At 43.3% G+C, this 13,543-nt stretch overlaps 1 protein-coding gene across 4 annotated transcripts in view; it reads right to left on the bottom strand.

Annotated features, from left to right (window-relative positions):
• Positions 1–13,543, bottom strand: part of DAAM2 (dishevelled associated activator of morphogenesis 2) — a 260,805-nt gene that overhangs the window by 75,136 nt on the left and 172,126 nt on the right. For all 4 annotated transcript variants that reach the window (XM_032790193.2, XM_032790191.2, XM_075064271.1 and 1 more), the window contains exon 6: positions 9,197–9,530. In XM_032790193.2, the coding sequence (XP_032646084.1) occupies positions 9,197–9,530 (334 nt within the window). The remainder of the gene's footprint in view (positions 1–9,196; positions 9,531–13,543) is intronic.

The following is a 13,543-nucleotide window of genomic DNA, read 5'->3' as shown; positions in this document are numbered from 1 at the left end:
GCAACCATCATTAGATTAGTGCCAGCAATGCACTGGGCACATCATGGAAGAGTTATAAAACAATAATAGGGTCCTTGCCTCAAAAAGGATCAAATATAAATAAGGGAATGTATAAATGAGTACTTTCCGTATGCAGAACACTTATGATTCACAGATCTCAAAGCACTTTACAAAGGTAAGTCAGTGCCATTATCTCTATCTTATAGAGGGGGAAACTGAGGAATCGAGAGGCTAAGTGACTCACCGATGCTCACACATAGAAATAGCATCCACTAGTGAGACTGAATGAAGGAGAAAGGAAAGAAATCACGTGGTCTAGTTTAAAATTTGTCTTGTTCATTCATGATTTTTTTTCTCCCAGAGTGTTTGTTGCTTTGTTTTCCATATTTTATTTCTTTTATGGAACAAGTTTATGGGGTGGTGGAACAAGGATGTTCTAAAGAGGAACTGGATGGAGCAGAGACACTTTCAGCCTGGAACAGGGAGGAGACAAAGCATTTGCCACCGTACGCTATGGCCAAAGGTGCAAGGAGGAGCAAACTTTAAGAAAATAGGGGTTCCACAGCCCAAACCTGAGTGTTAAATATTCATTTACATTTATTACTATTAGTATGACCTCTGTGTCCTCAGGTGTGCCCTGCATTTATTCATGCCTCCTCTATGCAGATAAATCAGTTGGTTCTCAGATACAGCACCGGTGGTGCTCTGCCCATGCCAGTGACCCAGAGGAAGCTCAAACTCTCCCTGGAGGAACTTGCAGACTAAGCCTGAGATTTTCAAAGTCACCTAGATGGTTTGATTGCCCAATTGCCATTAATTTTAATGGGTATTAGGTGTCCAGATCCCCTTGGTGGCTTTAAAAACCTCCACCTAACTGGCACAAGAGGCTGCAGCATCACACAAACTGGAAGAGCCCCAGTCCCATAGAGGTGTGTGGACATTAGAGGTGGAATACTTCCCAAAGCTGGTTGGGTTTCAGGAGCATTATAAAAGAGGAAAGGACGGGGCTTGTCATATATTAATAAAAAATGGTTCAGGCATAAAGGAAAGCATGAAAGAAGGTACAGAATGGGCAAAGGGACCGCTCAGCTCAGGAAAGAAGCTGGGGCAAACATGAGTGAATAGGAAGAGTATACTAAAGGAAACAAGAGATAAAGGCTGGCAAAAAAGGAAAAAGGAGAAACACAAACTCTATTAGCAGTAAAAGGAGTGAGAAAACCAGTGATGCATCTGGCAAGAGAAAGATGATCTTGACAGTGGCATTCTGGTCAAGCTGCAGAGTTGGGAGATGGGGGAAGCTGGAAGAGAGGAGGTTGCAATAGTGAAATAAGATGGCTGAAGTCTTAGTAGTGGAGAGCATCAGAAGGGTGAAATCTGGAGATATGTGGCCTGATTCTGCTCCAAGACTAGTGTAAAAACCTCAGAACAGCCATACTGGGTCAGACCAGTGATTCACTTAGCCCAGTATCCTATCTTCTGAGAGTGGCCAATGCCAGATGCTCCCAAGGGAATGAACAGAACAGGCAATCATCAAGTGATCCATTCCCTGTCATCCAGTCCGAGCATTTAACAGTCAGGAGCATAGGGACACTAAGAGCATGGGGTTGCATCCCTAACCATCTTGGCTAATAGCCACTGATGGACTTATCTAGTTCTTCTCTGAATCCAGTTATACTTTTGGCCTTCACAATATCCTCTGGCAACAAGTTCCACAGCTTTACTGTGCATTGTGTGAAGAAATACTTCCTTTTGTTTGTTTTAAACCTGCTGCCTATTAATTTCATTAGCTGACTCCTGTCTCTCATGTGATGTAAACAGGAGCGGTGCCAGGGTTTTTGGCACCCTAGGTGCAGGGCCGGCTCTAGCCATTTTGCTGCCCCAAGCACTGCGGCTCTGCCGCCTGCTGGTCTCGCGGCTCCAGTGGACCTGCTGCAGGCGTGCCTGAGGATGCTCCACCAGAGCCACAGGACCACGCCTGTGGGAGGTCCACTGGAGTAGCCTGCCGCCCTCCCAGCAAAATGCCGCCCCCTCAAATCCTGGTGCCCTAGGCGACCGCCTAGGTCGCCTAAATGGAAGTGCCGGCCCTGGATGTAAATTGCTAAAACACACTTTCTTATTCACTTTCTCCACACCATTCATGATTTTAAAGACCTCTATAATATCCCCCATTAGTTGTCTCTTTTCCAAGTTGAGTAGTCCCAGTCTTTTCAATCTCTTTGCAGATGGAAGCTGTTGCATACCCCTAAATATTTGCATTGCCTTTCTCTGTATCTATTCCATATCGATAGATCTTTTTTGAAATGGGCAATCAGAAATTCATGCAATAGCCAAGATCTGGACATATCATGGATTTATATGGTAGCATTATGATAGTTACTGTCTTATTATCTGTCCCCTTCCTAATAGTTTCTAACATTGTTAGCCTTTTTGACTGCCACTATACGTTGAGCAGATGTTTTCAGAGAACTATTCACAATGACGCCAAGATCTCTTGCTTGAGCGGTAACAGCTAATTTAGACATGATCAATTTGTAAGTATAGTTGGGATTGTGTTTTCCAACGTGCAGTACTTTGCATTTATCAGCATTGAATTTCATCTGCCATTTTGTTGCTCAGTCACCAAGTTTTGTGACATTGTAACTTTTTGCAGTCAGCTTTGGACTCAACCATCTTGAATAATTTTGTATCATCTGCAAATTTTAGCACTTCACTGTTTGCCCCTTTTTCCAGACCATTTCTGAATATGTTGAATAACACTGGCCCCCATACAGATCCCAACTTCCCATTGTGAAAATTGACCATTTATTCCTACCCTTTGTTTCCTATCTTTTAACCAATCCATGAGAGGACCTTCCCTTTTATCCTATGGCTGTTTAGTTTGCTTAAGAGCCCTTGGTGACGGACCTTATCAAAAGCTTTCAGAAAAAGTCCAAGTACACTATATCCACTCGATCATCCTTGTCTACATGGTTTTTACCCCTCAACGAATTCAAATAGATTTCTGAGGCATAATTTCCTTTTATAAAACCTGTGTTGACTCCTTCACCAACAAATAGTGTTCATCCATGTGCCTGACAGACAAAATGCTTGAAACTGGTACTGAAGTTAGGCTTACTAGCAGGATTGCCTCTGGAGCCTTTTTAACAAAAAAAACTCGGTATCCCATTAACTATCTTCTACTTATCTGGTACAGAAGCTGATTTAAGTGATAGGTCACATACCACAGTTAGTAGTTCTGCAATTTCATATCTGAGTTCTTTTAAAACTCTTGAGTGAACACCATCTGATAAATTAAACCGAAGTCACCAGGACCAATTTGTTCCAAAAATAAAACAAAACAGGAATTACTCCATTGAAGCCAATGAGTGTTATACCAGATTAGTACCAGTGTGAGGCCAGAGTCAGACCCATTGTAGATGGAATGATGTCTTGGTTACGAAGAGTCAGTAATTCAGGCTGTAGTTTCCAGTAGGACCCAAGTGTGAAATTTTCCAATTTAAACACGCTAACTCCTAGTTTTAGCAAAAGAATTGTCTATATTTTCTACAAGGTCCCATAAAATAATTCATCTTCACAAATGCATTTCAGTAGAATTTTTATAGTGGTGGAATCAGATCCTCATTTGGTGTAAACTGGTGCAACTACACGGATTTCAACGGCATTACAACAGTTGAGTCCAGACCATGGTTTGGATTCTGATCTTAGTTCTAGTGATATAAAACAGGAGTAACTCTATTCAAGTCAAAAAAGTTATAGCAATGTAACTAAAGAAAGAAATTGGCCCAAAGTACCAACTTTCCCTTTGTAATCTCCCTGATACTTCATTTGCTGATGTCTATGTGGTACTATACTAGGCATTCCGGGTAGTAACTGTCATGCCTGGAAGACCAGAGATGACTTAAGACTGAGCAGCAACCTGTAACAAGGAGAACACAGTTTTATGTGGTTCAGAGTTAAATGTGTGATCTCCACACACTAATCCACGTCACTTAGGCACGTGCAAGTGGGAAATAGTCAGTGCTCCAATCTGAAGTTGTCAGTAGTGAGTTATGCAGGGGCTTATGTTTTAGACAGCTGCCAATAAATAAAGCTGACCTTCACTTCCTCATTCTTGTGAGGAAGCGGGAAAAAAAGAAAATCCATTAAGGAATTCCACCAAGACAAGAAAAGAAACAGGGAGAAGGGAAAATAAAACTCTCTCAGTTCTCTGGGAGAAAATGGTTCCAGCAACAGCTGTCTCAGATTTACTCACTGACTCCTTGAATCATCTGCTATTGAGAGAGGTTGCCAAAGAAGATCAAGGAGAAAGAGAAACTCTGATATTCATTGCTAGTACTATTGGGAAAATGCTAAATCCAAAACCTGTGAGCAGCTGAGATGGAGCATGAGGATTTCAACCAGAAGAGAGGTCAGGAAGCAACAAGAGGGGAAGGGGAAAAAGGAAATTATGCACCACTGCTGCCAAGATGGTGACTGGGGGAAAGCACATGTTGTGGAGTGGGAGGGAAAGACCACTCTCAGAGTCACTGAATATAGATCATGGTCTTCATTATTAGTGATGAATGTTTGTTCTTACAAGGAAGCAACGAAAAGTCAAGGAGGGAGGGACTAAATGGCTCAGGGGACTGATAAAGTCATAGGGAGCTTTTCACTCCTACACCACTGGTTTCAATCTAACCTGAGTCAGTACTGGCCAAAAGGTGATAACCATCTGATGCCTTGAGTGAAATAAATTGTCATGTGGAAACCAGTCCAGTGCCAGGTTTCCACATGACTCAACATTCAATCACAAGTGGCACCCCTCATGGCAGTTTCAGCAGAGAATCCTACAAAGTAAATAGCCCATGAGCTCCTCTCTCAACCTTTCACTAGCTGGTCCCAGGGCGGTGAGGGCTGAATCACTGCCTCACTACTGCGAGTCAAGTCTTGCACAACTGTTGCCTGTATTGTAACTTTCCTCTGTTCCCATCTACAGCTGTCAGTTCAGCACCTTTCACCAGCACAAAATTCCATTCTAAAGCAAAACAAAATCTAATGAGCATGCCAGAGTTTTAGATCCTTTTCATCTTTAAGTTACTCTGTAGGACACACCAGTGAGATGTTTTCAAAAAGATCTGCTCTAGTTCAAACAGGAATTACTTCAGGGAAGTTCTATGGCCTGTGTTATGCAGGAGGTCAGACTAGAAGATTATCAGCGTTGTCCTTTCTGGCCTTAGAGTCTATGACAAAGATTGAGCTCAGGCCAGGTTCCAGAGAAGCAAAATCTTCCCCACTTTCAATGGACCTAATGGTCCCATTTCTGTCAGCTTCCAAGCCTGAGATGCTGAAATCATCCTCCTCTTTGGCTCATCTGCTGTTTCCTTAAATAGCCTATTGTCTCATCATCTATGTGAAAACAGAGCAGAGCCTTTGGGCGGGGGGGGGTCCCAGACATCTTTTTCATGAGGCCAATATACAATTTCATCCTTTGTCATGAAGAACAATGGAGCCAGAGCAATGCATTTCCACTCTGCATATTCAGAATATGCGTCTCCTGTTCCTCCTGTGTAGAGTTTGCTTTTGATTGGCTTTCACTACTCAGGAAGAACTCTAATGGCTTAATTGCGTTGATGCCAGATCTCTCTTTAGGGGAATTCTGAGTTGGTTTTATAGGCTCTGGGTTTGACTACACTTGCAGCTGTACAGAGCTGGGAGTTAAAGCTGTCTTCATACAGCTGTGTAGGGAAAGTGCTGCAGTGTGGCCACACGGACAGCTACCAGCGCTGCAGTGTGGCCACATTTGCAGCATTTGCAGCGGTGTTGGGAGTGGTGCATTATGGGAAGCTATCCCAGTGTTCAAGTGGCTGCCACGTGCTTTTCAAAAGAGGGAGGTGGGGTGGAGTGTGACAGGGAGAGTGGGGGAGATAGAGTGGATTTTTAGAGCTGACACTGCATCAGCTCCGCCTTGCAAGTTCTAAGGACTTGAAGATACACAGCACCAACCTTCAATCATTTTAAAAGTTTCAACCCCTTCCCCCACCCCTCTCTCATTCACTAAATGCAAATAGCCTTCAGATCAGATAAGCAGCTGCTCCAAAACGGACCGCCCCTGCCCTACCCCCCACTTCTCTCCTCAAGCAAACACTACCTGTGGACATTCATCCCCCTGCCTGCCCCATTCACAACAAACAGTAGCTGTGTTTGTTTTTTAGATAAGCAGCTCAGGGAGGCCTGAGTTCACAACAAAACAAAGAGTGTTATCTTTACTTAAAAAGCATGATGGAAAGGTTCCGGAGGTCAGTTACAGCGTAGTAAAATTAATCACTGTTTACACTGACTCTTGCAGCGCTATTCTCTTTCTTCCTCTCGTTGAGGTGGAGTACAGCCAGCGCTGTAGCCAGGGAGATACAGCGCTGTATGTGCCTTGCAAGTATGGACGGGAGTAAGTTACAGTGCTGTAAAGCCACCACCAGCGCTGTAACTGTCAAGTGTAGCCAAGCCCTAAGGGAATTTCTGAGGAGGGAGTTAGAGAGCAATGGGTTGGAATCTACTTAAACCAGGAAGCTTTAAACCCTTCAGAGAACTCATGCACTGAGAGATGCTATTAAATGCTCAGGTGATAGGAAACATTTCCCACCAAAATTGTCCTTGGAAGCCAAAAGGAGCTGTGAATTATTGGCAAAGTCTTGGTTATAAAGCTGTAGATCCAAGACCCAGAGTGAACAGCTGCTCAGAAAGTGTGGTGTTGTTTTATTGTATTAAATCCAGACTAAGTCCTCTATTATCTCCCAGGCACATACAGTAAAGGCACAAGCTGGCTTGTCTAGTGCCTCCTTGGGCTCAGTCACATCACCTCCTTAGTGAAAGCTCCAGATCCCCAGTAAAGCAGAGACATTCATATCCCTCTTCCTTGGCCTGGCTGTCAAGGAACTGCAAGACCACTCTGAGCCAAGGCCAGGACTAGAGGGTAACAGTACTTCACACTTGACAGATGAGATATGAAGCTTTATGTCACTGGCATTCTTAACTGAGAATCTTAAAGTGTGGCATCAGCTTCCTTCTTTGCCTTTCACTGAGCATGGGCAATGTTCACTTGGGATGCTGCCACTGATCCACTGAGAGACTTAAATGGGTGGATGGTGGCAATGGTAGGTATTTGAAGACTTCTTCAGAGTTAAGATAAGAACTGCTTGGGTTCAACCTGTTGGCGAGAACTCTAGAAAACGCCATTCCAGTTTCTGGACACAGGCTTTACAAAATTTGTAAGCAGGCGCATATCCCTGCTGCTAACCACATTTAAAAAAAAAAAAAAAAAAAAAAAAAAAGAGGAAGCAAACACTTATCTTTCTTCCTCATGCCCCCTCCCCTCAATGCAAAAACATTTGACAAAGGCAATTATTTGTGCATTCCGTTCATTCATGGATGAGATAGTAAGTGAGTTCCCCCAGGCTCACAAGAGCTTCTGTGAATCATTAGATGCAACTTCTCAAAGGCCCAGCTGTACAAGATGAGATGTGTTACCATACACTAGCCCAGCAATGATTTATCATCCCAGTCATTTACAGTTTGAGACAAATAAAAAGATATACACAGAGGAGGCACTTGAGTTGACTTGGGATTGCTACAGCATATGGGTTTATTCAGCAGATCAGCTCAGTCAAGTTGGGACAAAGAATTAAAATCTGATTGAAAGTTGCCAGGGCTGTGAATTACTGCCAAACACGCGAAGTCTCCCCAAAGCGCCTCCAGTGTAAACAACCTCAAGCTTCAGAAAGACTTCCTCAGTTAGGCTAATTACCAGAAAAAGAGCGAGATTTAAGGTTGTCTTTTCTTTTTCTTACATGCAGACTACAGCACACTAACCGTTGTATTCTCTCTGCATTTGGCTTCCATTCCTCAACTCCATCCTTTGCATCAGCGATTCCCAACCTCTTACTGGAATGCTAGTCTTTTGGGGCTGAAGTCCTAGTCTCCCCAGCTCCCTATTGTCATTATGGTTGCATTAGCACTGAGACCTAAACTGAGATCAGGGCCCTAAGGCGATAAGCTCTGTACAAACACATAGTGAGACAGTGAATGCACAGAAAACCTTACAATCTAAACAGACAAGGAAAAGGATGAATGTGGAAACAGAAGCACAGAGAGATGAAGTGTCTTGGCCAAGGTCACAGAGTAGGTCAGCAGCAGAGCTGGGCAATAGAACTCGGGTCTCCTGAATCCTAGTTGTGTAACCTGGACAGTAAGCCACTTGATTTCCTGAGCATCTGTACTGGGACTCACCTTGATGAGAAACAACCACATGAGCTGCTGTTGGTGACCAGTGACCATGTCCCACTCAGCCGTGCATGCTGCAAACTTCCACAGAGCTTGAAATACTTTTGCAATCTCAAATTCAGAGCAGCCCAAGATCCACTGAAGCTTAGCGTATGCACAAGCTGAATGGGAGGTCAGGGGCAATGGCTGATGTAAACAAGGTTTTAGGACCTAATTGTATATTACCCTCCTTATAGTAGCCAGGCAAAACCCAATGGAAACTTCACTCATGGAAGGAATTTTGGGTCGTACTATAAGAACGGTAAACTAGTACAGTGCCAATATGTTTAGAAACCATGGCTTAACACAACCGCTCACAAGGTTTCTCCTCACCAAGATGGCTGTTCCATTAGGAAGAGGTAGATCATGGCATCAGTTTATAATCCCCATAACCAGAAAGTCAGTAATCTATCTTTCTGAGTTCTTCCTCTATACTTTGAACAGGAAATATCTGTGCTGTGGGGTAACAATTGGTAAATGTTGGCTTATTAATGGCTTTTGCTATAGATCATTTACTCCATACTTTCTGCATTATGACAGAATTGACCTTAAAAGCATTACAGAAGCTCCTAGGGCTTTTATGCTATTTGCACTTAAATAGTACGGTAACGGGTACCCAATAGAGGACATCAGTCTAGGTTAAAGTGTGAGATTACTGAAAGCCTTTCATTAATACAGCAAGACTCGGTTTTAAGGTAAGGCACAGTAGCTTTAAATCAGCATTGATAGCAGTGACTGACTGTAGAATATGTGTGATAAAAAAATCTATGTGGGGGAGTTGACACTACTTTGGTTGATCCAAAGTCCAGGTGAGGAAAATGGACTTTATACACTGTGTAGAAGTACAAACCACCCTTTTCAAAGATGCATGGTGTTTGGCATTGTTGGCTAAGCATGTTTATACCTGGAATCTTGTCCTCTCTGCAGCATAGACCTGGTAGTGAAGCATGGCCTGTAGGACCTTCTTATGGCCATCCGGCACCAGGCAGACAGCCCCGAGGATCTCCAGCACAGCGATTTTGGTCTTGATGTTCTCAGTCCGTAAGCTCTGGGAGATGATATTGATACTTTCTGGATGGGCCAGGACATGTGCCCGTCCCTGGGAGTTGTTCATCAGTGCCTTGATACACCCTATAACGGATGTGTGTATGCGGCTCTCTGAGGTCTCATAGTCCATGCTCTTCAGGAAGTTCAACAAACAGGTCAGGCCATCCAGCTCAATAAACCTGGTCACAAACCTGAAGGGAAAGGGAGGAAAACAGAAGTAAGGCAAATTGTAGAATAGGCATCAAATTAATAGACTGTGGAACTATGATGCTAAGAACAGAACAAGTGGTAGCTTAGATAACTCCAGATGATTCCAGATAACATGTCGCAAACAGACAGTCTTGTTGTCATGGTCATTTTCCAATGTAGGTAATTGCATTCTGTCTGCTTCAAATCTCACCTTTTGTTTCCCCTGTCCTATGTGCTTGGACAATGTTACTGTATAATAACTACCACGTTCAACCACAATGGTTGCTGCATTTCAATGGCTGGTGAAAAGATTCCTATCTACTGGCAAATCTACAGGGCCCACATCTACAGTCCTGGATAAGGTAAAACTCCAAAAATGGCTTGTATGATCTCTGCTGGCAGGAGATGTGCTTAAGGAGGGACCAGACTCAATGACCACCATGGATACCACCAGGGTCTGGCATGAGGACACAAATAGACTAGATATGTAGACAGTGAATTTTCAGAAGGAACAGCATGGAATAAAGCGGTGTTGGAACATGTTTTGGGTCACTTTTCAAGTCACTGGGGTTCTGTGTCAAACTTTTATGATGAAACCAGGTAAAATATGCCCAGTTTCAGATGAAGATCATGCACTAATCTGGATGGATACAACATAGAAAAAGCCCAAGGAGAGGTCTATAGTTTCATTCAAAGCAAAGATAAAAACACGATGGGTCAGTTCATCCCTGGAATTAATCCTCTGAAGTTAACTGAGTCCATTGAAGTCAGTGGAACAATACTGGGAACAAATTCACCCCATTGGTTTTAGTTAAATTTCACTGAGAGTTTTCAGTAGGCTTAATATTTTGGGGTCCTATGCAAAGTGAAGTGAACAGGATCCCATCCAGTTCCCTGTCCAACCTGTGAACACTGAGCAGCTCCAACTGTGAAAGTCATTGCTTTCAGTTCTCGTCTCTGTGCACGAGAACACTCCTGAGCCTCAATTATGTATTAGTATACAACGCACATTAGCAATAGGTCAGCCAGTCCTGTGGTTGGTACTCCCCTTTACCACACAGGAAATTTCATGGCCTACCTGAAAGTTGGGCCAGATATACTAGACAGTTTGCCAACCTTCAGCTTACTTGGACCAACAGTTCTGAGCAGAAACCAGGAAAAACCTGGTGGTTTCAGATGAGTTTTGCTTTGAGGTTTCTTCAAACCTGAACTTCAAAGCAAATTTTAGAAGGGACCAAAACACACATGCACCAACAATGAGAAGAGGGATTTCATTAACTCAACTCAGCAAAACTGCCAAGTTTCACATTGCTCTGATCACAAATTACTTGTCTTTTGGGTGTACCATCCTAACTATCTATATGAGCCACAGGAAAAGAAGCCCCTCTCCCCTCAGGTAGATGGAAAGACCATACAGAGCACACCAGGAATTCAATAAGATACCGAACACCCTTTGTTATTCTAAATGGTTGCAAGAAAACTAACGAGTAGTTCAGAGTCTGTGACCCATTCGGTTGCTGGCCTCTCTGCCAAGACTGCAATTTTGGCAGTCATGGCCAACTGTGGTGGTGCTGTGTCTGTCATACAGGCGTCCACTGAAAACTGGATTGAGACCAAAATCGTTTTGTGCAGACTAGCAGATGGCCATGAAATGATCACTTTTAGATGTGTGGCCCAGAAGGGCTTGAAATTTTCTCCATTTTCTAGCCTGAACAGGATGGTACAACACATATCAGCTCTGAGTCCTAACGTATTTACTTCAAATCTATTTATTCACGATGACTCTTGCCAAGTTCCTTTGTGAATCCAAGGGCTTGCTAGACTCATTACCAAAACCCACTGGCAAAAACATTGCCATCCTCATAGCTCCAGGGTTAAGGGAAGGCTAAGAGACTGACACCACCCTGAGGAGACAGCATTCTCCAGTGGTTCAAGAAAATCACTCAGAGCCTGTTCAGTCAAGGGTTTCTGAATTCCACTTCCAGCAGGAGCACTGGCTATTGGTGCGAGACATACAAGTCACCGTGACTTTCATGCACCTCTGCCAGCCCAGCTCTGCGGACCAGGTGACAAATAATTTGTGAAAGGCACAGTGACATTCACACAAGCACAATACCGAAATAAATCTAATGGCAGAGAAACATTGCTAGGATTCCTAGGGCGAGGTCACTCCAGCAGGAGGGTAGGTTCAGGAAAGAGATTGATGTCAGAAACCTTGATTAACGACGAAGTTTCAAACAATGTCGGGATTTTCCTGTATCCTATCTGGTCCAGAGAGCAAAACGCTAATCTCTGTTACTCAATAGGAAGCAAACTTCACTACCTCTCAATCTCAGCTAACATCAGATGTAGAAATAAAGCTATGATTGTCACCGTCCCTTGTCAAAACACTTAGTGCCCTGTCATCAGGAAAAGCTATAAATTGTGTGTGTGTGAGAGAGATAGTGTTTTATATTTATATTTTATATATATATGGGAGTCCAGCTCATGAGCTGAATGTCATTGTCACTGTGTATTTATTTGGCCGGCATGATGCATGCAAGACAGAAATGGAAGAGTTCAGCTCCTAGGCTGAATGCCATTTATATCACCACATTTCCTTAGTGCTTTTGCGCATATGTGTACATAGGCACACGCGCACACACACACGTACATGCTTGTGCATGTACAAGGCATCCAGTCGAGTTTCTAGGGAAGAGTGCCACCATCACTGTGTTCTGTGTGTGTGCAATTAGCCTCCCACATGCCACATGTGTTGCACATGAGGGCCTTGTTTTAGATGGAGATTTAAAGGTGTGATGTCAGAACATGTTTGCTAATGTGCCCTGTGTAACACATTCTAAAGTTCCAGCATAGGCAAGGCAGCATGTGCTTTAAATAGGTGCCATATTGGTTGCATTAAACCCTAAGCTCCCTGCAGGTTTTTGCTTGACCAGCGTAACTCATGTTAAAAACAAGGTTCTACACTGGGGTTTTAAAACATTTTAATTTGAATATTAGCTAACGTAGCCTAACAACACGCCTGTCAACCTAATGTAGACAGGACCTATGTGGCAGTGACTTTCCCCATGGCTGTGTCTTATTCTCTGATCTATCCCTGTACAGATTGTGCTGCAGCCTCACTGTGAGAAATGACACAGCTTGGGAAAGAAGGAAAGAACATAAACTGGAGGGAGAGGAGAAGGGGGGCACGTGGGGAGGACAGGATGTTCCCACCCTACTGACAGTCAAGACGATGTTTCCCAGGCTAGCTACAGCAGTGGCCTTTGGATCAGGAGGCATTCACAACCCTGACAAACCTTGGACCTCTGCCCTGCCTGAAATTCAAAGCAGAATAGGCTGCATTTGCTGGATAGATTAGTGATCAGCTAAAGTACACAGGAGTGACACACGGCTAAACCAAGCCAAAATAAAGAGAGTCCGACCTCTATGTATTTTAAGACTGGGTAAAAGAAGGTTGGAGCAGGGTAGAAGAGTGATGACATTTATAGCTGATAATTCAGATTAAATAAGATCTTTCTCGCCTTGCCCTCAAACTTGAACCAAAACTCTCCCAAGATTCCAAAAAGTTGGGTTAACTTCTCGTGCCCCTCATCAACTTTCCTTTTCACTGTGCTGCTGCACTTCCATATTCAAGTGCTGAAATACGAAGAGCAAAGTTGTTCTCTCACAGATTCTAGTAACAACCTTTGAGGAACTTTAAATTAAAATCCGTTTCCTTACAATACATATTTTCTTGAATGTAATGGTTGTTCCTGAGCACTGGGATGCATGCAATGGCTTATTTTCATACAGCTGCTTCCAAGAACCACGCACCTATTCATTATTGTAGGGATGCTTACTGAGACAGACATACTGGTTTATTATAAATGGAATGTCTATTGCATTTTCATCTAAAAGCAGAGTGCTTTAATGAATTAAGCCTCACAAAGATGCCAGAGATGCAGGTGTGTATCATTTCAGATTTTACAGATGGGTATCCCAGTTAAAGGGACTCTGTTCTACAGTATTAGAA

Source organism: Chelonoidis abingdonii, chromosome 3 (assembly GCF_003597395.2).
Source record: "Chelonoidis abingdonii isolate Lonesome George chromosome 3, CheloAbing_2.0, whole genome shotgun sequence".
Taxonomy (NCBI): Eukaryota; Metazoa; Chordata; order Testudines; family Testudinidae; genus Chelonoidis; species Chelonoidis abingdonii.
This window is presented reverse-complemented; position numbering and strand designations above follow the sequence as displayed.